Source organism: Panthera leo, chromosome A3, assembly GCF_018350215.1.
Source record: "Panthera leo isolate Ple1 chromosome A3, P.leo_Ple1_pat1.1, whole genome shotgun sequence".
NCBI classification, from domain to species: Eukaryota; Metazoa; Chordata; class Mammalia; order Carnivora; family Felidae; genus Panthera; species Panthera leo.
In genome coordinates this window covers 90,411,189-90,433,715 of record NC_056681.1, presented here as the reverse complement: position 1 = coordinate 90,433,715, position 22,527 = coordinate 90,411,189, and the positions used below count along the sequence as shown (strand labels likewise).

The window sequence follows — 22,527 nt, the reverse complement described above, 5'->3', positions numbered from 1 at the left end:
TTAGGCTAAAGGTCCTTCACGTTTAAACTTTGTTTACTCAGAGTTCAATGTGTTTGATCTTCAGTTACTTGAGGAGGCTTTACCTCCCTGGTAGCTGTATAATCCCTGCCATGGCAGTGTCCTCACCGAAGGGACTAGCGCTTGACATGGTGTTAACCTAGATCTGGCACAGCAACATACGGAAAGGGAAAGACCGCAAAAGACGACTAGTTATCGCAGCCAGGTGCAAGGCTTTTGCGTTATTTATTGTTTTCGCCGTGGTATAAGAGGACTATTAATGATAGGTATTTACTGATCGCTTACTTTGGGGCCCTCCATACCCTGTATCGAAACCACCTCCCCGCTGGCCTTCCTCCTCTCGGGGTGGGGAGCCCAGGGCCCCAAGCACCCGGAACGCTAGCTCGGCTACTGGAGAATCAGAGACCCGCACCCTGAAGAAGCCGGGGGCAGGGAGGGGAGAGCGGCGGTAACGGACACTTCCGCCCGCACGAGGCCTTCCGGTGCGGAGGTCAGCATGGCGGCGTCCTTGGCTCGGCTCGGGCTCCGGTCTGTGAAGCAGGTTCGGGTTCAATTCTGCCCCTTCGAGAAGAATGTGGAGTCGACGAGGTACTAGGAAGTGGGGACGGGAAGGGGCGCACCTTCCTCCCGCTGGGGGCCTAGGGGGTCTAGCCCTCTCGGCCGGACGCTCAAGCTGTTTTCCCACCGCAGGACCTTCCTCCAGGCGGTGAGCAGCGAGAAGGTCCGTTCCACCAATCTCAACTGCTCGGTGATTGTGGACGTGAGGCACGACGGCTCCGAGCCCTGCGTGGACGTGCTGTTCGGTGGGCTGGGGTGGGGAGGCGGGCGGAAGGGGCGCCAGGCAGCCCGCGCGTCCTCAGTCAGGAGCTCGCCGCCCTCGCGGTGCCTGACTCGTTTGTTTCTTCCCCAGGAGACGGGCATCGCCTGATTATGCGCGGTACCCACCTCACCGCCCAGGAAATGCTCACAGCCTTCGCCTCCCACATCCAGACTAGGGCTGCGGCGGGGAGCGGGGACAAGCCAGGCGCTGGTACCGGGCGCTGACAGTGCAGAAGAGATCAACAAGCAGATTTTAGCTTGGGATTGTTAGGACACTTACCTAAGAGTTTGAGAGACTTCGTCACTCGAATCACCATGTGGAGGGCCATGGAGCAAAACAAAGAAAAAAATAGCGAGCCCTGTGACTACTGATCCAACCAACGTTTCTGAAACGAGACATGATTGGAGAGGGATCTGCACAAACTTGAATTTATTTCATTTTCTTATCATCACTCCCTGCTTAACCCTTTTGAATATGGCTTTTCCCACCACTCACTCAAGGTACCTCTTGCTCTTATTAGCCAAATCCAGTGCTGTTTTTCTCGGTCCTCATAGTTCCATCTCAGTAGCATCTGCCACTTTTAATTCACTCCCTTGTGGAAGTTCTCTTCCTCATGGGTTTTTTTTTTTCTTTCAACCATAAAATTGTACTCTCATCCTTCATTTTCTTCTGTATGTCTGAGCATTTCATCCTGTCATAACTTGAACTCTGGGGTTAAATCCTACATTTCTGTTTGGCTCTAATCTCAACGACTGTGCTATGGTCAGGTTACCTACTACCGATTTCCTCCAAACCCCACCAAACTCTGTGTCCAAAATAGAATTGATAATCTTACATATACGTATACTTGCCTCTCCCCCTGACTTCTCCATTCCTTCATCTGCTTCATCTTCTCAGCCACCTGGGCTGGAAACCGCAGCATTATCTCTGCTTCTGCCCTCTCTCTTTCCCTGCATATCCAGTTAGTAAATTCAAAATATTCTTTTTTAAACAAAAGCTTCTGAAATGTTTTCTCCGTTCCCATTCACTTTCCTGTATCATTGTATTCTCCCACCCAATCTCCATTTTTTCTGACCATTTTTGCTGCTGCTTACTTTTATCTTTCAAAGCACATCACTGTTTTTATGTCTCACTACTTGTTTCACACTATGCCCAATGCGTTTTTCATACTGGGTTACCAACTCATTAGTATGGATCATGAAATCGATTTAGAGGGTTAAATCAGCCTTTCAAAAACAAAGTAAAATAGAATAAAAAGTATCAGAGTGCATGGCATGGAGAATGGGAAGTACTCTTTTAAGAAATTTAAGTTTTCAGCATAATCATGAATATATATATAAAACATGAAGTATGTTTATGTGTGCGTATCTGCAGGTACTTGGTTGCAGAATAGAATTGTTTCTTATCACGGGTTGTAGGAAAAGATGGTTGATGGCTACTGGTTTAGAGAACTTCAGAATCCTTAGACAATCAAGGATCTCTAGACACTGGCTGCTGTGTACTTTGCCAAATACATTTTCCATGACTTTGCTATAGCATTACTACACTGCTTCTCTGCTTGAAAGGGTGCTCTTTTCAAGGGCTGTTTTTTTCCCCTCCCCTTTTAAAAAAGAAACTACCAAAAACCAAACCAAAAACCTACCAGGAGGCAGTATGATGTAGTAAAGAGCCAGAATTCCTAAGGTTGAAATCTTAGCTTTGCCCCTAAGTAGTTCTGTGACTGTGGAAAAATTACTTAGTCTCTCAGTGCCTGTTTCCTCATTAGTAAAATTGGGATAGTAGTACCTATCTTCTAGGACTGTTGAGAGGATTAAATGAGTTGCTATTGTAAGTGCCTAAAACATTACCCGGAGCATATGTGTTATCTAAGAGGCCTTATGCTATAGCCAAAAGGATACTGACAGCCTAGATTTGAGTTCCCCAGCTCAGTGGCTAGCTGGCTCTTCTGTCTGGCCAGACTTTACCTCTCTCCTCATCTGTAAAAATGGGCATGGTTCAGACATTGTTGTAAACATAGATTGAATGCTGGCACTGTGAACTTGAGGTTGGGGCTGTTTTTTCTGTGTCCCCAGCACTTTGCATAGTGCCTGATACATAGTGTGCAATTAACATTTGTCGAGTTTACAAATATTTACCATCTACGGTGTGCAATTAGTACTGTAACTGTGATTAGTACTGGGATACAAAGATGAATAATGAAACCCAGGTATGTAATAAGTGCTACAGTAGACATGTGAATTAGATGCAATGGTAGCAAGGAAGAGAAAGACATGAGTGACCATTAGGTTTGGTCAGAAGGTGATTGTTGAAAGAGCAAAAAGTCTACCAGTGGAGGGTAGGGCCAGATACCATATTATAGCAAAATTGAAAGCGGATATATGTAGCATAAAGTACTAGCTTTATATAATGAGTTTGGATGGGAGGTGTGATAGTAGCTAGAGTAGCATAATGATGTCGAGTAGGGTGTTTTAAAGGATGATAGGGACTTGCACTTTATGAAAATACCTTTCAAAAAGTTTTTTTAGTGTTTGAGAGAGAGACAGAGTGTGAGCAGGGGAGGGTCAGAGAGAGACAGAGACATAGAATCGGAAGCAGGCTCCAAGCTCTGAGCTGTCAGCACAGCATGATGCAGGGCTCAAACCCAGGAACCCTGAGATCATGACCTGAGCAGATGTCAGGAGCTTAACTGACTGAGCTACCCAGGTGCCCCTATGAAAACACCTTTTATGCTAAGGTGCAAATGTTGCCTCCTTCCTACAGCCTTTCCTGACCTGAATATAAGCTATCCTTCTCCTAAGCTGCTTCACTTCCTGGTTTGTAGAAAAGCGGGGGAAATGCATTCTCGACATGCATGCACCACCATTCTGGTCCTATTAGGGTTCATCTAGATAAGGAAATCTGGACTGAGTGGATATCTGATTTGTCTAAAGTTACAGGTCGCTTGAAGACTGCTGGAACAGGGCCCCTGGATGCCTCAGTTGGATAAGTGTCCCACTTCGGCTCTGGTCATGATCTCACAGTTCCGGAGTTCAAGCCCCACATCCAGCTCTGTGCTGACAGCTCAGAGCCTGACACCTGCTTCTGATTCTGTGCCTCCCTCTCTCTCTGCCCCTTTGTCTCTCATGCTCTCGCGCGCACTCTCTCTCTCTCTCTCTCTCAAAAGTAAACAAACATTAAAAAAAAAAAAAAAGATTTCACGCTTCTTTTTGGGTCCACTCCAGCACACTCCACTTAAGTTGGAAAGAAGGCATGAGCGTGGGCAAAACGATCCAGTCTGTTTTAGATACATTTCGGCTCTACGCTAGCCACTTCCTGGCTCTGTGGCCGGGGCCAAGTTACTTGAATTTTCTAGGCCAGTTTTCATCCACCTGCCTGGGGCGGGTTAGGAGGCGGTTAAATGTCAACCACTCGGGTGGTGTCTCAGGTTGTTAATATATAGTCATTTGAAAAACAAAACAAAAAAAGCCAACGTGAGATTACTTGTATCTACTAGCTGTGAAATCCGCAAGGACGCCAAAGAAACGTTAACCCGGGGTACAGCTAGCCCTAAGCCACGCGGGTGACGGCGGTTCCGGACTTTGAGACTTAATCTGACGTGGCGGGGCGGGACTTCCGGCGGGAGACGGAAACGGAGCGAGAGGCGCGGACCTGCAGGCGCGGGTGACAGGTCTGTGGTCTCCGGGCGCAGCGCGGAAGCCAGGGAAGCAAGGCAGGACCTGGGCTCCATTGCCGCCTCTCCGAGCACTGTGACGCCGACGTCCGTGCCAGGATGGCTCGGGGCGAGCGGCGGCGCCGTGGAACCCCGGCAGAAGGAGCGCGGATAGCTGAAAGAGTGGTTCGGGGCGGCCCCGCACGACGGGGCGGCGCGGCCCGTGGCGCTGTCGGGAGAGCGGCTCTGGGCGTTGTGGTCCTGTCTCTGGCCCTGGGCCTGTCAGGATTCTGGCTGCTGGCGTGGCACCGTGTGCGGCGGGCGGTCACACTGCACTCCGCGCCCTCGGCACTGCCTCCTGACTCTTCCAGCCCCGCCGTGGCCCCGGACCTCTTCTGGGGCACCTACCGCCCTCACGTCTACTTCGGCATGAAGACTCGCAGTCCGAAGCCGCTCCTCACCGGTAACTGGGCCTCGGGGCGGGAGGGCAGGCAGGCGGACTCTTAATCTGGGCGCCCCAGCTTCACGCCAGAACAGTGGGGAGGGATGGTTCAGAAGAGTTATGAGGATGAATGATCGTGAAGTTCTCGGAGACCCAGAGGGACAGGTCCCCTGCTCTCTCTTTGACTTACGTGGCCATTCTACCCCCAGGACTGATGTGGGCGCAGCAAGGCGCCACCGCAGGGACCCCTAAGCTCAGGCACACGTGTGAGCAGGGGGACGGCGTGGGTCCCTATGGCTGGGAGTTCCACGACGGTCTCTCCTTCGGGCGGCAACACATCCAGGATGGGGCCCTAAGACTCACGACTGAGTTCGTCAAGAGGCCTGGGGGTCAGCACGGAGGGGACTGGAGCTGGAGAGTGACTGTAGAGCCTCAGGTCAGGGCCTCAGGACACCCTTCCCCCAGCCCAGACTCCCTCCACCCTTTCTTTGCTGCCAGCAAATTCAGTATGTTGTGAAGGTTAACAGCAGGGGCTCTGAATCTGGCTGCCTACCTTAAACACTTGCCTGTATAGACCATCTCTATTTACTATCCATAATCTGTGGTTTCTGTGTCTGCAAAATGGAGATACAAATAGCACTTTACTCATAGGATTGTAGGAATAAAAGAAAATGATGTGTAGAGTTCTTAGCATAGTAGGCAACACAAAAACACTGTTTCCCAGAGAACCCTGTGCAAATCTCTATACCTCATCTCACTAGGTACTTACGCTCATTGACCCTCAACGCTGCAGATATATGTTTACCATGTTGCTCCTGCATGGCGTCCCTTTGAGTAAGGCTGGATTTTCAGGAGAGACTACTAATCTAATGCTATGTTTTTCTGTCCTCCTTGGTCACACAGGCCTCGGATACCTCTGCCCTGCCTTTGGTGTCCCTGTTCTTCTATGTGGTGACAGATGGCAAGGAAGTCCTAGTACCAGAGGTTGGGGCCAAAGGGCAGTTGAAGTTCATCAGTGGACACTCCAGTGAACTTGGTGACTTCCGCTTTACACTTATGCCACCAACCCATCCAGGGGATACTGCCCCCAAGTATAGCAGGTAACGGGCAAGAGAGTGTGGGGTGATGGTAGGGATGGTATGGTTGCTGACTTAGCCTGATATCTATCTCCCCCACTCTACCTTCTTTCCACCAGTTAGTTCCCTTCTCATCAGACTCCAAGTCCCCTGCATTGCCAAGACCCTCCCATCTTGACTCTCCTGATCACCTCTTATTTCTTTATAATCCCCACCATTTTCTCCTGAGTAATATTTCCAATTTATCTTCTTCCCTTCAAGCTACAATGTCTTCTGGTCCTCCAACCCAGGACTTCCCTTGCTAACAGAGATGGTGAAGAGTCGCCTAAGAAGCTGGTTTCAGCATCGGCCCCCAGGGGCTTCCCCTGAACGCTACCTCGGCTTGCCAGGATCTCTGAAGTGGGAGGACAGAGGCCCAAGTGGGCAAGGACAGGGACAAGGGCAATTCTTGATACAACAGGTGACACTGAAAGTCCCCTTTTCTGTGGAGTTGGTGTTTGAATCGGGCAGTGCCCGGGCAGGAGAAAGACAAGCCCTGGCACAGTTGGCAGGCAGCCTGCTCACCCAGGCCCTGGAGAGCCATGCTGAAGCCTTTAGAGAGCGCTTTGAGAAGACCTTTCAGCTGAAGAAGAAGGGGCTGAGCTCTGAGGAGCAGGTTTTGGGTCAGGCTGCCCTCAGTGGCCTCCTTGGTGGAATTGGCTACTTCTATGGACAGGGTCTGGTGTTGGCAGACATGGGGGTTGAGGGGTCTGAGCAGAAGGTGGACCCAGCTCTCTTTCCACCTGTCCCTCTTTTCACAGCAGTGCCCTCCCGATCATTCTTCCCACGAGGTTTCCTCTGGGATGAGGGCTTTCACCAGCTGGTGATACAGCGGTGGGATCCCCGCCTTACCCGGGAGGCCCTAGGCCACTGGTTGGGGCTGCTCAATGCTGATGGCTGGATTGGACGAGAGCAGGTACTGGGAGATGAAGCCCGAGCCCGGGTGCCCCCAGAATTCCTGGTGCAACGGGCAGCCCATGCCAACCCCCCAACCCTGCTTTTGCCTGTAGCCCACATGCTAGAGGGTGGTGACCCTGCTGACTTTGCCTTTCTCCGCAGGGCCTTCCCCCGTCTGCATGCCTGGTTCTCCTGGCTCTACAAGAGCCAGGCAGGGCCAGTGCCACTATCTTACCGCTGGCGGGGCCGGGACCCTGCTTTGCCAACCCTGTTGAACCCTAAGACACTGCCTTCAGGGCTGGATGACTATCCCCGAGCTTCACACCCCTCAGCCAGTGAGCGGCACCTTGACCTGCGGTGCTGGGTGGCACTGGGTGCCCGTGTGCTGGTGCGGCTGGCAGAACAGCTGGGAGAGGCTGAGGCAGCTGCAGAGCTGGGCCCACTGGCTGCCTCACTGGAGGCAGAGGAGAGCCTGGATGAGCTGCACTGGGCCCCAGAGCTAGGAGTCTTTGCAGACTTTGGGAACCACACAAAAGCAGTGCAGCTGAAGCCTCGGCCCCCCCAGGGGCTGGTGCGGGTAGTGGGCCGGCCCCACCCTCGCTTACAGTATGTGGATGCCTTGGGCTACGTCAGTCTTTTTCCCATGCTGCTGCGGCTGCTGGACCCCAATTCATCCCGCCTTGGGCCCCTGCTGGATGTTCTAGCCGACAGCCGCCATCTCTGGAGCCCCTTTGGTTTGCGCTCCCTCGCAGCCTCCAGCCCCTTTTATGGCCAGCGCAATTCAGAGCATGATCCTCCCTACTGGCGGGGTGCTGTGTGGCTCAATGTTAACTACCTAGCCTTAGGGGCTCTCTACCACTATGGTCATCTGGAGGGTCCCCACCGGGCCCGGGCTGCCAAGCTCCACAGTGAGCTCCGTGCCAATGTGGTAGGCAATGTGTGGCGGCAGTACCAGGCCACAGGTTTCCTTTGGGAGCAGTATAGTGACCGGGATGGGAGGGGTATGGGCTGCCGCCCTTTCCAAGGCTGGACCAGCCTTGTCCTACTGGCCATGGCTGAAGACTACTGAAGGGGGAGGGTGAGAGGGGAGCCAGACCCCCACTCTGGACTAAAGGGACCAGGTCCCTAGCTTCTGCCCCCAGCCCTCAGATACTAGCGCTTCAAACTTTCCTCAGCTCATCTCAGGTGTCTCCTTACTGTCATCCCACATAGCCCCGGGGTGAATGTGAATTCAGAGTCTATTTTTCTAAATAAATTGGAAAACCATGCCAAACTCCATTGCTTTTGCCAATTTTGCCTCACCAAGAGGTCTTAGCTCAGTCCAGACCTTAGAGCTGCCTGCTTTACTTCAGAGGAGGTTGGGAAATGTGGCTATTACCTGTCCCCTCAAATCCAGTCAGGTCAAGTGCGATGCAGAAGTTCAGCACCAGTCCACCCAAATTCACAAGCAGCTGGTTCACATCTCTTTAATGAGATCAAGGCTTCTGTGTATGTTTTAGGGGGTAGAGCTAGCACAGTCCCCCAAACACAGCCACTCTCCTCAGGATTCCACCCCTTTCAGGCAGATTCGAGGAGGCAGGGAAAGGCCAAGGAGAACTCAGAGGAGTTGGGGCCAGGGCTGTTTCTGGTGGGCAAGTAATCCACCCACCCTCCCCAAACTGATTATGGGATGTCCCCTTCACTGGAAGCTAGTCCCACAGGAGAGACCTGGGGTACAGGATCAAGGGGCAACACACAAGGGTCCTCCAAATCTGGTGGAGTGGCACTAGCCCTAGCTTCCTTGATTGGCTCGCCCTCACTGGAGTCAGGACAAGGGCAGAGCTCAATACCTGAGTCACCAGTCAGGCGGCGATAACGGCAGGATGGGGGCGTGGGGGCGGGGCTCACCCCTGCCCCAGGCTCATCCTCTTGATGAGTGGGGGCACTCTGGTGGGAGGAAACACCTTCCACATTTGTTCCCTCGCTGTGGGTAGGGCAGCTAGAAGCAGAGGAGCAGCAGGTACGTTCACTGGAAGCAGTCAAGGGGCAGCCTGAGGCTGCAGTGTAAGGAGGCGGTGGTGTGCCAGGGCGGTGAACCACATCCTCGTAGGCAGGGGGTTTGAAGGCGCTGAGAAGGCCTGCAGGAAAGAATGGTATGGTCGGTGGGGCAACCAGCAGTGGGGTAGTAGTAGTATCTTTGCTATTAGGTAAAGTGTGCTTTGAAATGTCTGAAAAGGGAATGTGGGGATGATTCAGGGTTCTGGGTTGGGAGGGGCCACTGGTAGTGAGCCCAGAGCCTCAAGCCACTCACGAAGGTCAAGCAGTGAACCGGAAGGGACAGGGCCAGCCCCATGGCATGCCCCATGGTAGGCCAACAAGTTGATCTCACGCTGCCGCTGCTGTTGCTGCAGCCGGAGTTTAGCTCGTCGATGACGGAAGGCGCAACAGCAGCTAAAGAGGATGAGGACAGTCCAGAGCAGCCAGAACCCTGCAAGGGGTGAGGGAGGGTCTTAGATACCTCCCACGCAGAGAAAGGTCCATGAAGACTGGAATTTTGAGGCCCAAGGGCAGGTGGGCAGAAGGACCCGAGAATAGCCCCCTTGGAGACTCACACCAGAGCTCATAGTAGTAGGTGCAGCAGCCTGTCTCCCCGCAGCAGTGACCACTCTCACAGAGGTAGGGCTGGTTGTTCACTCCTGGGCACAGCTCTCGAAGCTGGGAGCAAGGAGGCACTTAGAACCAAGGGAGATTCCAGCCCCAGACACTGTCCACCCCCACCCCGCTGCATGCACGGACACAGTCCCACCCTGTGAACCAAGCTGAGCTCAGAGAGACCTATGGGGAGGGGAAGAGTGATGGAGAGAGGAGTGTTCAAACGTCAGAAGGGCTGTCGACGTGAAGGCATTTGGAATAGCAAGTATCTATCTAGAGAACTAAATGCACAGTGTGGACATACAAAGAGGCAAATTTCAGTTCTGCATATAGGAGACCTCTCACACTCAGGCTGGCTCCCCAGGGTGTTTTCTGTTAACAGAGTGGGCAGAAGCCAGAGGGCAGTCTGAGCCATCTCAAAGTCTCAGACAATAGGTAAGGGGTTTAAGGTAATTTCCAATGTTAAGATGCTTTCATTATCCTCCCGGGGCCTGCCTCCCCACCCCCAAGCTGGGTCTTTCCACCCTTGGGTCTCAGGCTTCCTAGGGTATAGGAAGGGCCATATGAGACCCAGAGCAATGCTCCCAACCAGATGGGACTGCTGTGGATGATAAACGATGGCATCCAGGGCGTGAGTCTGGGTTCCAGCTCTTCTCCAAATTGGTCCCTCAAGAGAAGACGCTGCCCGACTCTGTTGTGACAACAGGCACACAGAAAAACATCACAAATAACTGTTGCAAGACAGAGGGAGCTTCCCTGGGCCTCACTATGCCTCTGGTCACTGGAGAGCCACTACAAGCTTCCACTGCAGCCATGGGATGGGGTCTAAGAAGCTGCAGGCAAAGTCAACTGCATCTACGTTACAAAGTTTAGACAAAGAGTAGAAGGGACATATTTAGGAACTTCACAGTACCTTTGGCTACGTGAGTTCCTCCCCAACCCCGCAAAAGGAAGGGACAAGGAAAGGGAAAAGAAATAAATGGCTGTCGTGATAGGCTTTTGGAGCAGTTGGGATACCTGCTGTTGCGGCACCCGAAGTGCCCCCCAGGCTTCCTCGCTGCCGTTCCCGCTGCTGGCCTGAGCCATGCCTCCACCTACAGCCCCCTGTAGACCACAGCCTCCTCTATTGCCAGGCGCCCCGCCCCTGCCACCTCTGCCATGGTCCCTGCCCGGCCCATCTTCTCTGCCGCCACCATCACTCCGCGGCCGGAGCTTCCATCCGGGGAGAGCGCTGCCAACTAGAACCCAGATTGCTCGGTCCTACCAATCAGCAAAGCCCGCCGGCGGGCGAGCCAATAGCAACGGACCAGAGGTTTCTCCCAGTGACCAATCTACAGCAGTGCCTCTGCCACTCTCCCAGACAACAAGAGCTCACACAGACAAAGAGTGGGGTAAGGTTCGACCCACGGCCCTGACTGACAGCGACAATAGCCAATATGGACAACAGAACGGGCTCTGCGTTATCAACCAATGAACGGCCGTCCAGAAAAGCAAAGTTTATGCTGATTGGCTTGAGCGCTATTTTCGGGATGACGCCGAAGGCCCGACCAAGCCAGGTAACTCTGATGGAAGAGGCGGAGGGGGGGTGGGGGGGGTCCCAAAAGTCCGCCCAAGTTTGGGGGGCAGATCGGTCAGTCTTCTTTAAGCCTAGTGATCGTTTCCCGGGGCTTGATGCAAGCTCCCGTGAGGGCATCGTGTGTGCGGGGAATTGACCTGCCCATACCCCATTCCCCCAATTCTGTACAAGTTGAGGCACCGGATGAAATTTAATAGGGTGGGGAAAATAATGAAAATGGGGGCAGGGGAGAGGGCGCAGAGTCCGGGTTAAGTAAGGACCTTAAGTAGCCAAAAGGGGAGATCCGGGGCCCTCGGGCCCTCCAAGCCGCATCTGCAGGTTGATACGGTAGCACTGAAGGCTGCAGAGCGCCTGGCCCGTGCGGGAGCAGGCGTAACGGCGCGGGTGCGGGCAGCCCGGGACAGAGCATCGAGGAGGAGGGCCAGATGGGGATGGCCGCTGAGACACTGGCGCGGGGGCGGGAACGCCGGGTGGGAAGGAAAGGGTGGAACCCTGTGCCCCGCTGCTGTAGCGCACCATGGGGGCTGGGGCCACGGCCCGCCCGCCCCGCCGCTCGCCCCTCGCTGCCCCTCGGCCTCCCCGTCCGCTGGGCGCCGCAGTCTTAGTGAGGCGCTCAATAGTCTGGTTCTTGTGCTCCTCCGCCCGCCGAGCCGCCTGCAGCCGTCTCTTCCTCGCCCTCTCCTCGCGCTTCAGCAGCATCTCCTCGGTGAGTGCCGGGGCAGGGCAGCCCCCAGCCACGGGCAGTGGCAGCATCGGAGAAGGCTGACTCCGCGCCTTCTGGAGCAGAGCTCGCTGGGGAGAGACAGACCGAGGGGTGTCAGAGAGAGGAGTTCTGAACAAACGAAGGAAGGGGACAGCAGGGTCTTTGAGGAGTGCTGGACTTGAGAGAAGAAGTGGAATGAGCACCTCTCCAGGTGCCTTTTAATACTGCCTCCTCCCAGATCCCAGACTTTCGTCTTTCGACCCTTGACTCTCAAGAAGAAAAGCATTAGTAGTATTTCCTGCCTGGCCCCAAACTTTGTTTACCACCTCTCCAGGGTGTTTTTGTTTTGTTTTGTTGCTGTTTTAAATCTTTTCATCTCAGTGGAGAGCATCAATTGGATAACTGCTCAAGCCCAAAACTCAGGGTTACCCTTGACTCCTTTGCTACCCCTTCCCTGACTCCTAACAGGTGTCTATTTCCAAAATAGATCCAGAATCTATCTGATTTCCTCCTTCTCCACAATTTCGCCTTGGTTCAAGCCACCACCCCATCTTTCACCTGATTCCTACAGCTTCCTGCCAGATGTTGCTTCTACTCCTTACCTCCACGAAGAAGCCAAAGTAATCTACCAAAATATAAATCAAATGTATCACTTTCCTGCAAACAATACTTTCATGGCTTAGTCACACTTATTTTTCTCCTTGACCAGTACTAGGCATGTTCCACTCTCAGGGTCTTTGCACCTGCTGGTCTCTGCCTGAAAAGCTCCCCTGGTATTGGAAATGTAATTTCTTCAGAGAGGTCTTCCCTGACTACACTATCTAACATTTCTTTTCCACCACTTTCTATTTCATCACCCTATCTTTGTTATAAACCGTGCTCTTCAAAATTATTTATTTACTTACCCCTCTCCCCCCAACACACACACACACGCGCACACACACGAATACCACTCCATGAGAACAGAAACCTTTTCTTTTTTTCACCATCGATATCCCCACTGCCTAGTAACATTCTTGGGACATGAGAAATTCTCAATATATGTTTACCAAGTGAATAAAGAATGAACTGACTTACCTGTCGAGCAGTGAGCAGCCTTTCGTTGATCTCCTTCTTGAGATCTCCATTGTCATCCAGCTCTCCCTTTTCCAGGGCATCCAGCCACCTCTGTTCCTCCTCTTCCTCTTGACCCCCTAAGCCCCCCGACAGGTCCCGAAGTGGGGAGGGGGATAGATTACTGTCTTCATCTGGAAAGCAAAGTTGGAAAGCTAAAAGTAAAACTGTTCAGATGGGGAACCCTAATTTAGCCAAGTTAATACTGGGACACTCAAAATTCTCACCATCCTCAGAACCAACCCTCCTCCTTTAATCAGGTATAATGAGAAACCCAGTTTTCCCACCTCCAGATCCTTCTCACCCAGCCAGGCACGGTACTGCTCAAGGGGGACTCCTTCCATAGGTTCCTCTTCATTGTCCACAACCATAAGGGGAGAGGGTGATCGAGGACCTTCAGGTATCACAGTGAAAGTAGGAACACTGCAGAAAAGCAACCACTGTGTAAGCTGAGCAGTTGTCTCCTCCTGCTTGGTAGCTTTTTCCAGTCCTCCCCTGCACCCTCTTGGGTTCTCGCTACCTTAACCTCAGCCCTGAAATCAGTGTCCATTCTCTTCTATTGGAAAGCCCAGAGAGCTTCTTCTACCTCTGCTTGCTCCTAAAGTTCCTCAAGTAAAACCTTGGCTTTCTTGGCCTCACCTCTTGGTGCCCAGGACCTGCCCACCCAGCTTGATTTTGAGTTTAAGCTGGGGCTTGGCAGGTGACGGCTGCGTCGGCCCAGCCTCCTCTTCCTGATGGTGTTTCTTCTTGTGTTTTTTCTTGTGCTTCTTGTGCTTTTTCTTGTGCACTCCATGGCCGTGGGCACCCGCCAGACTCAATTCCAGTGCTTCCCCTGCGTAAGGAAAGCCTGTCAACAGTGGGCCACAACAGCCGGGCAGGGAAAGCCTTGAAGAACCCAATACCCCCGAAGGGGCCCACTCTGCCCGCGGTACACGCTGTTACCATAACAACACCTCCGCCTTTCTCCTCCCCACCTGTGGCTAAGTACCCCGGAGGCTCGGAAGAGCAAAAAAAGGGACTCCTTTTCTGAGAACGCCTAACTTGCTTCACCGACCCGCGCCTACCCGGTTCAGGGGCTTCCATAGCCCCAGAGGTGCTCCCGCGCCGCCACAGCTTGCTCATAGGGTCCTGCAAGGAAAGGGGACTGGAAAAGATAGGAACACATGCTTAATTGCCTTTTCCGCCCCGCGGAAGAACTGACTCCCGCAAAATAACAAGCTACTTCCGGTGCGTAACAACCATGCTTGTGCGGGGCACGCTCGGAGGCTAAAATCCTCCCTGAGAAACAATGAAACTTCTAACGAAAGTTCCGGACCTCTGAGGCTGGGACTGCTTAAAAGGGCACGGCTTTGCCTTCGCTTCGCCTCCTCACACTCGGTTCCAGAACTCAGGGCGGGCGATGCAATTATTATTGTACCTAAACGTGGAAAGCGCGTACTCTGGACCAAATTCGGGGCTTAGGCTATGAGGATACAAAGATGAACATGAACAATTTCCCCTGCTTTTGAGGAGCTCACAGCGCACTGGAGGAATACGTAAGAAACTATATTGCCGGTAAATGGCAGAAGTATTTAATAGGACAGGTACCCTAGGAACAGAGCAAACTGTATTTAAGCCTACATTCTCATCAGTAGAGAAATGATGAATGAATTATGGTGCACCTATACAATCTGGAACACTTTATTGCCAACAAAAGTTAAGAGTGATAAGTAACTGATAACATTGACATGGAATTTAGATCCTAATGGGTAATAGCACTGGAGACGATCTAAGTGTCCCTCTAACGAAACACCAAAGTAATTTGGTGTATGGACTTGGCACATCCATACAATGGACAGCTATGCTGCTATTCAAAGGAATGAGGCCTCCGAATGCTCCCAAGAAACTAGTGACATCAATTCTGATAGGTGACTAAGAGGAACAAGGGTGAAGGGAGACTTATTTTTCAAAATATACACTTTTGTGCCTTTTTAACTTTGTATAAAATATGTGTCTATTTTACCTAATAAAAAAAGAAGAACATGGGGTGCCTGGCTGGCTCAGTCGGTTAAGCGACAGACTTCAGCTAACTAAGGTCATGATTGTATGGTTCATGAGTTTGAGCCTCATATCAGGCTCTCTGCTGTCAGTGCAGAGTCTGCTTCAGATCCTCTGTCTCCCTCTCTCTGCCCCTTCCTCCCCCCTCTCAAAAATAAGTAAACATTATTTTTTTTTAATAAAAAATAGTTTTTAAAAAGAACAACAAAGTAGATCTGTATGTGCTGATATATGAAATAAGAAAGGTGAGTTTCAATATGATGTGATTGCATTTAAAAACTATAATATGCTTTTATATACATAGAAAAAAATGAGGAATGCATACTACACCTTAATTGTGGTTGTCTTTAGAAGTTGGGGTTGGGGAACTTCTACTACCTAGATCTGTGATGAATTTTCTTACAGCCAGTACATATCATATTTATAAATAGAAAAATGTACCACCTATATACAAATGTTTAAGTATGTACAAGATGTGTGTCTGAACTAGATAGCATCAGGGAACAAAGAAAGAACTGATTCAAGAGACATTTCAGTGACAAAATTAAAAGGAATCAATGAAATTATATATGAGAATTCAGGAAGAAGTCAATGTATAATGATTAAGATTAACAGAATGGACTTTGGAGTCAGACTATCCTATTATAAAAAAAATAGTTCCACTATTTATTAGCTGTATAATCTTGAACTAAAAAGTTATTTAAGCTTTCTGAACCCTAGATTTCAGCTTTGTAAGATGGAATGAAGTAGGATTTACTTTAGAGGGCTCTTTCAAGGAAAAAAAGTGAATCAAGAATGCAAAGTACTTTGTACCTGGAAAATAGTAGATATTCAATAAGCAAATGACAACAACAATACTTGACTTCTGCATTTCTGGCCCAAGTATTTAGAGGGAGCGTAGTGTTTTAAATAAGAAAGTGAACATAGGAAGAGAAGAAAGTATGAGAATCAGTTAGTGTTGCCCAAGGTGAATTTGAAATGCCTGAGTGAATGCCCAGATAGAGATGGAATACTGACAGGAGAAGCCAGTGCAAAAGGTGTGAGTATGGGTGTCATCAGCATAGAAACAGAGGTGCCCCCAAAAGCATGGGAATAGATGAGACATTCCAGAATGAACAAGCAGATGAAGAGGAAAAGACCAGGAACAGATTTGAGTGATCACCTGTCCTGGATAGGCAGGCAGAGTGGCCAGGCAGAGTTGAGAAGAAGAGGTCAAAAGAGGGCAAGAAAGTCATACTTCAACAGACAAAGGCTGTGATCAGTTATGTGTAGTCCTGCAGAGGGCAGGCTGAGCTCCTAGAAGGAGATGCATTCTAGCAGGTGTGAAGGCAATAGTCCTGTATCACCAGGGGTTAAAGTGAGGGACCACCTACAGTTAGTATTTGTCAAACACAGTATAGTTTATAACCTGCTTTCATATCCCTTCTCTCCCTTGATCTCCATGGCAGCTCTGTAAGAGCTACTATTGTTACCTCATGAAGAAACTGAGGCTCAGAGAGGTTAAATGATTTAGTCAAAGTCACATAGTTAGGGAGTGTTGAGCCAGCCTCCAACAGAGGCTTCCTGACACCAGGCTCAGTGGTGTTTCCTCAACATCCTGATGCCCAGCAGGGAGCAGTGGCAACAGCAAGTAGCTGCTAGCTTCGTTATTTTGTTTTGGTTTGGTTTTGCTTTGTTCAGAAGAGATTTAAGCATGTTTGTAGGCTAAAAGGAAGAACTTTGTTCTTCTGAAAGAGTTCTTGGCCTTATTTTAAAAATATAATTTATTTTGTAATAATCGCAAACATACAGAAAAGTTGCAGGAAGAGTACAAAGGACTCTCTTACTTCCTAAAATCAGATTCTGCAATTGTTAACATTTGTCATTACCCCTCCCCCTCATTATCATTACTTGTTTTCTGATCTCAGACAAAGTTGCAGACATGATGCCATTTCCCCCTTAAATATATCACCAAACAAGTACTCTGTTCTATAACCTTTATGCAACCCTCCCAATCAGGAAATTAACATTGATAGAACGTAACCATCCAATCCACAGAGGGCATTCAAGTTTGACCAGCTGCCCAATGTTTTCTTTTCCTTTCTAGCCCAGAATCCAAATCTGGAATCATGCATTACATTTTCTTATTGTATCTCTTTGATTTACTTTAATCTGGAACATTTCTGCACTCTTTCCATATATTTCATGACCTTGACAATTTTAAAGAGTACAGACCTGGGACACTTGGGTGGCTCAGTCAGGTAAACTTCCGACTTCAGCTCAGGTCATGATCTCATGGTTCGTGGGTTCAAGCCCCACGTGAGGCTCTGTGCTGACAGCTCAGAGCCTGGAGCCTGTTTCAGATTCTGTGTCTCCCTCTCTCTGCCCCTCCCCAGCTTGCACTCTGTCTCTCTCAAAAATAAATAAACATTAAATAAATAAAAAATAGATAAAGAGTACAGACCTTTGGTGGCTCTTGACTGGCTCAGGCTCATTTGGTAGAGCATGCAACTCTTGACCTCAGGGTTGTAAATTTGAGCCCCACATTGAGTGTAGAGATTACTTAAAAACAAAATTTTTAAAAATGCTTATTTATTTATTTACTTTAAGAAAGAGAGAGTAGGAGAGGGGCAGAGAGAGAAAATCCCAAGCATGCTCCGTGCCATTAGCATGGAGACCACCGTGGGGCTCAAACTCATGAACCACAAGATCATGACCTGAGCTAAAATCAAGAGTTAGTTGCTTAACCAACTGAGCCACCAGGTGCCACAAGTGTATTTATTTTTGAGAAAGAGAGAGCACGCATGTGCAAGTGGGGGAAGGGCAGAGAGAGAGGTAGGGGAGGGAAAGAGAGAATCCCAAGGAGGCTCCGGCATTGTCAGTATGGAGGCTAACGCAGGGGTTGAACCCACAAACCATGAGATCATGACCTGAGCCAAAACCAAGAGTCAGATGCTTAACCAACTGAGTCACTCGGGCACCCCCAAAATGAAATCTTTAAAAAAGGGGGGAACAGGCCTTTGGTTCCTTAGGATGCCCCTCAACCTGGATGCGTCTGGTGTTTCCTCATGTCTCGATTCATAATTGTTGGCCGGAATACTACACAAAGAAGACTGTGCTGTGTTCTTCTCAGTGTATCGCATCAGGAGGCACATGGTATCAGCCTGTCTCGCTATTGATGACGCTAACCTTGATCACCTGGTCACAGTGTCTGATCACCTGGTCAGACAGTGGTGTCTGTCAGTGTTCTCCACTGTAAAGTCTCCATTGTTCACTTTTGTAATTAATGAGTTATTTTCTGGGGATATACTTTGAAACTACTCTGATAATCCTGTTCCCCATCAAACCTCCATCTACCAGGCTTAGTATTCATTGACAAATACTCTATGAATCAACAATACTGTAATAATTGCCAACGTAATCTTTCTACTTCCATTATTGCATCTACATGTATTATTAGTGAGCATGCTACTGTGAAGGGGTGCTTTCTTTTCTTACATTCCTTTACATATGAATTATTTATATCATTTTCTGTTTCAGTCAGTGGGTTGTAATCCATTAGTATCATTATTCATTTTTTTTAAGAGTATCAAGATTTTATTTTTTTATTATTTTTTATTTTTTTAAACAATTTTTTTTAACGTTTATTTATTTTGAGACAGGGAGAGACAGCATGAACGGGGGAGGGTCAGAGAGAGAGGGAGACACAGAATTTGAAACAGGCTCCAGGCTCTGAGCTGTCAGCACAGAGCCCGATGTGGGGCTTGAACTCACAGACTGCGAGATCATGACCTGAGCCGAAGTCGGCCACTTAACCGACTGAGCCACCCAGGCGCCCCTCATTATTCATTTTGATGCTGAAACATGTCCCAGGTTTGGTCAGTGGGCATTTCTTTAAGATGATTTCAGGGTCCTTTTGACATGTCTCCATCGTTCTTTGAGCACTTTTTTACTTCCTAACACTACAAAATGTTTTGGGCTCATCTTGTCCTTTCCTTTGAAAAGGGTGGGAACCAAGAGAGGCCAGGAAGTAGGAACATGTGGCTGAGGTGGCACTGAGCTACACCAATGACACCGGAACCTGCTGATGAGGATTTCCCTGTTGGCACAGCCACCTGCTCCCCATGGGCTGCAGGTGCAATGATTATATCATGAACTCTCCCTGGGTCTTGTTTTCACTTGTTCAAGATTCAAAGTCCAGTTGGGAGCATTCCAGTTGGTTGGCTTAGGCCAAGCGCTTATCCCTGAGCTGTGAAGAAGTGTGAGAGAGGATGAATAACCTTCTCCAGATGCCATAATGAGGGTAGAGCCTCAGCCTACCAATATTGTCCACAGTAGGGGACCATGCAGAAATAGGAGGATGATTTGAACACCAGGTGACTGACAACCCCTTCTCCAGATATCTACTTCATAGTTGGAGAGACAGAGACACAGACATAAGTAAAGTAAAAAGTTGGAAAGATTATGCACCCAACCAGTAGTACACTGGTAAATTTTTAACAAAAGCTCCCCGAGAGAAAAGGAAAAAAAACCAGCCCTGATTTATGGTGTTCACCTGTTTCTGTTGTGTAACTACTCTCACCATGCCTAATTTCAAATGTGACATGATGGAACACAGGAATTTAGGAAGAGACATAGCATTTCCACTGTGTGTGTGTGTGTGTGTGTGTGTGTGTGTGTGTATTATTGATACAAATAACCTCAACAGATAATAGAAAAATAGTGAAATGAGGAAGTGATGAATTTTGAGTATTTGTCACCTTTGCTTTAATAGAATTTATTTGTGAGGTTTTAGATTTAATTTTTAATCAAAGCTGTGTTTAACACCTGAAATGCACAATTCTAGGCAATTTAGCAGTTGTCTCTTATGAGCTAGTGTGAGGCCTCAGTACGCCATGGCACTAAATGTCTCAATGTTTTTCTCTGATGCTGAGATGCTTTTATTCATTTATTTTTTACTTTATATTATTTTTATTTTATATTTTATTCTATTGTATTCTATTCTATTTTACTTTATTTTATTTTATTTTTAAGTAGGCCTCACACCCAGTGGGGAGCCTAATTCAGGGCTTCAACTCACGGCTATGAGATCAAGACCTGAGCTGAGATCAAGAGTCAGACCCTTAACCAACTGGAACATCCAGGCACCCCATATTTTGTATTATTTTTAAATGTCAAATTAGGAGTACATTAGTTTTTTTTTTCTAACTGTATGTGTGTTTTCAAATAAGAATTTAATTTAAAAAATAAATCAATCCACAAAACTGTTGGCCCTTGTTTCTCCACTCCTATTCACGCACAGTGTCAACTGGCTTCCCTGACCTGTCACAACCTCCTCCAACTGATTTATGAAAGAGGCTGCCGGATTATGATCTCTAAAATACAACTCTAGCTATCCCACTCCTTTTATAAAATCTTCAGTCACATGGAATTCAGATTCTCAGGCAGGATGTGAGCTCCACTTCCTTTCCAGACGTCTTCCATTCCTCCACCTCTTGCAGGGGTTTTCAAACCCTTCCAGAGAGGGAGAGCACAAGCTCCCTGGGGTGGGGTACAGGGCAGCTGAGGGCCTGTGGAGAGGACAGTGCTTGAGGCTCCAGCCCTGCTTCCATCACAGCAGCTGCTTGCTTCTATTTCACATATTCCAGGTAAGATTTCATTCTGTTGCTAAAAAAAAACCAAAAACCAGTGTTTGAAATGAACCCTTTTAGTCCAACAGCATGGCTCATCCCAGTCAGGTACTCTCAAATCTGCATGTTGACTTGAGGCATTTCCTGTATTCATTTACTTCAATGATGGTTGATTTAGAGTACTTCCTTTGTGCCAGGCACAGGGCATAAAGCAGTTGACAAGACAGATTGTTCCTCCCTGGGGAACTTGCAGTTAAGGAGAATGACAATACAGGGGCGCCTGGGTGGCTCAGTCTATTAAGCATCTGACTTCAGCTCAGGTTATGATCTCATTGTTCATGAGTTCAAGCCCCACATTGGGCTCACTGCTGTCAGCGCAGAGCCTGCTTCCGATCCTCTGTCTCCCTCTCTCTCTGTGCCTCCCCTGCCGGCACTCTTCCCCTGTTTCTCAAAAATAAATAAACATTTAAAAATTAAAAAAAAAAGAATGACAATAGATATTTGAAGAAATAAACAATTCTGGGGTGCCTGGCTGGTTCAGTCAGTAGAGCGTATGATGGTGACTCTTAATCATGAGGTCGTGAGTTTCAGCCCCACATTGGGGGTAGAGTTTACTAAAAAAACAAAAATGAAATAACAACACTAAAAAAACAAAACAAAAAACCCAAAGCCTTTCCCCTTCCCTCTCTTCACCCACCCTTTGAGGTTTATCTCAGAGGCCATGGATTTTATAAAATCTTTTGATCGGACTTTCCTACTGACCAGAAGAATTCCCTTCTCCATGTAACTGTATATCAAGGCTGTTTGCTGTTTTCCTCTCCAGCATCCATTCCCTCACCTTCTGGTGGTAGTACTGAAACAGTCTTTGGGAAACCACCTCTCCCTTCCCTCCTTTCCTCGGTCAATAGGTTCCAACTGGTCTCTGGGAGTGGGCAATTGACCCAGGCCTGGTTGACTGGCGTGTAGAATCCCCCCTTAGCCACAGTGATTGGTTCAGGTCGGTCGACCCCTCTGGCTACAGAGGTTGGACAAATGATCCCAGATGGCCCATAGTGAATCCAAGACACGGGTAGGATGTTCAGGAAATAGATGCTGTCTTTTTCCCTGAATTTAAGCCTGAAAAGTTATAGACCCAGAATTTTTGGAAACAATCTCATGCTGTGGAGGGTGAAGCCAATGTGGAGCAAAGTAGAGGTAGATGATGGGAAGAGGCAGGATCCTTGGGACACTGGATGCCGGGTCAAGCCACATCTAAAGCCTGGCCTCTGGATATTTTAGTTCCTTAAGACAATAAATTTCCCCTTTTGCTGAAGTAATCTTAAGTCAGGTTTTCTAGAAAAACATTTGAGTAATTTGCCATAGCACAGCAATTCTGTCCTCTCTAAAGTTAAAGGCTACTATTTCTCCGACTCCAGCCCATCTGCTATGAAGGAGATTTACTCTCAAGATTTATTCACTTATTTATTTAATTTTATTAATCTATCAAGTTCTCTCCAGTAAGTTCTAGAATCCCCAAAAGACTAATCAGTGTGGTCAGCAAGCTAATACTCTGCCATTTCTTTCTCTCTCACTAGGCTCTGTGGGGTGAGGAGGGCCCCCTCTTCTGCACAGACTGAGAGTGTTAATCCTGTCTTGCCCATCCAGCAAAGCAGCTGAAAAATAGTCAACATTGAGGTCAATGATCAACTCACCCTCGTAACGCACTTATGATCTGGGTCCAGAGCGCTGAGGTCACCTGTGCCCCATCCAGGGACACAAGAGTGCTGCACCTGCTCCTTTGTCTTCATAGCTCCACTTTTGGGGCAATTGCTTTATGTCAGACACTATGCTGGGCATCTTACACCCATTCTCATATGGAATCCTCATAGCAACCGGAGGAATGGAGATAATTACTATACCCCCATTGAACAGATGAGA

General features: G+C 48.8%; 4 protein-coding genes across 5 annotated transcripts; 2 read left to right on the top strand and 2 right to left on the bottom strand.

Annotated features, from left to right (window-relative positions):
- The first annotated feature begins 469 nt into the window (after nucleotides 1-469).
- On the top strand, nucleotides 470-1,179 carry MRPL53 (mitochondrial ribosomal protein L53). The gene is made up of 3 exons (XM_042932773.1): nucleotides 470-606; nucleotides 709-821; nucleotides 929-1,179. Exons 1-3 carry the CDS (start codon nucleotides 515-517, stop codon nucleotides 1,060-1,062), a joined length of 339 nt encoding a protein of 112 aa, XP_042788707.1. The 5' UTR covers nucleotides 470-514; the 3' UTR covers nucleotides 1,063-1,179.
- A 73-nt stretch (nucleotides 1,180-1,252) lies between these two features.
- Nucleotides 1,253-8,322, top strand: MOGS (mannosyl-oligosaccharide glucosidase). Its single transcript, XM_042932760.1, has 5 exons — nucleotides 1,253-1,338; nucleotides 4,332-4,950; nucleotides 5,139-5,365; nucleotides 5,833-6,029; nucleotides 6,267-8,322. Exons 2-5 carry the CDS (start codon nucleotides 4,608-4,610, stop codon nucleotides 8,008-8,010), a joined length of 2,511 nt encoding a protein of 836 aa, XP_042788694.1. The 5' UTR covers nucleotides 1,253-1,338; nucleotides 4,332-4,607; the 3' UTR covers nucleotides 8,011-8,322.
- A 71-nt stretch (nucleotides 8,323-8,393) lies between these two features.
- Nucleotides 8,394-11,224, bottom strand: WBP1 (WW domain binding protein 1). 2 transcript variants are annotated; one of them, XM_042932771.1, is made up of 5 exons: nucleotides 10,590-11,224; nucleotides 10,162-10,263; nucleotides 9,533-9,635; nucleotides 9,232-9,408; nucleotides 8,394-9,058 (listed from the first exon to the last, which is right to left on the bottom strand). In XM_042932771.1, exons 1-5 carry the CDS (start codon nucleotides 10,656-10,658, stop codon nucleotides 8,604-8,606), a joined length of 906 nt encoding a protein of 301 aa, XP_042788705.1. In that variant the 5' UTR covers nucleotides 10,659-11,224; the 3' UTR covers nucleotides 8,394-8,603. The 2 variants fall into 2 exon arrangements, with proteins under 2 accessions (XP_042788705.1, XP_042788706.1); XM_042932772.1 differs by lacking the exon at nucleotides 10,162-10,263.
- Nucleotides 11,225-11,319: 95 nt separating this feature from the next.
- On the bottom strand, nucleotides 11,320-22,320 carry INO80B (INO80 complex subunit B). Its single transcript, XM_042932764.1, has 6 exons — nucleotides 22,302-22,320; nucleotides 14,029-14,108; nucleotides 13,604-13,796; nucleotides 13,269-13,387; nucleotides 12,929-13,098; nucleotides 11,320-11,940 (listed from the first exon to the last, which is right to left on the bottom strand). Exons 2-6 carry the CDS (start codon nucleotides 14,084-14,086, stop codon nucleotides 11,410-11,412), a joined length of 1,071 nt encoding a protein of 356 aa, XP_042788698.1. The 5' UTR covers nucleotides 14,087-14,108; nucleotides 22,302-22,320; the 3' UTR covers nucleotides 11,320-11,409.
- Between the last annotated feature and the right edge of the window lie 207 nt (nucleotides 22,321-22,527).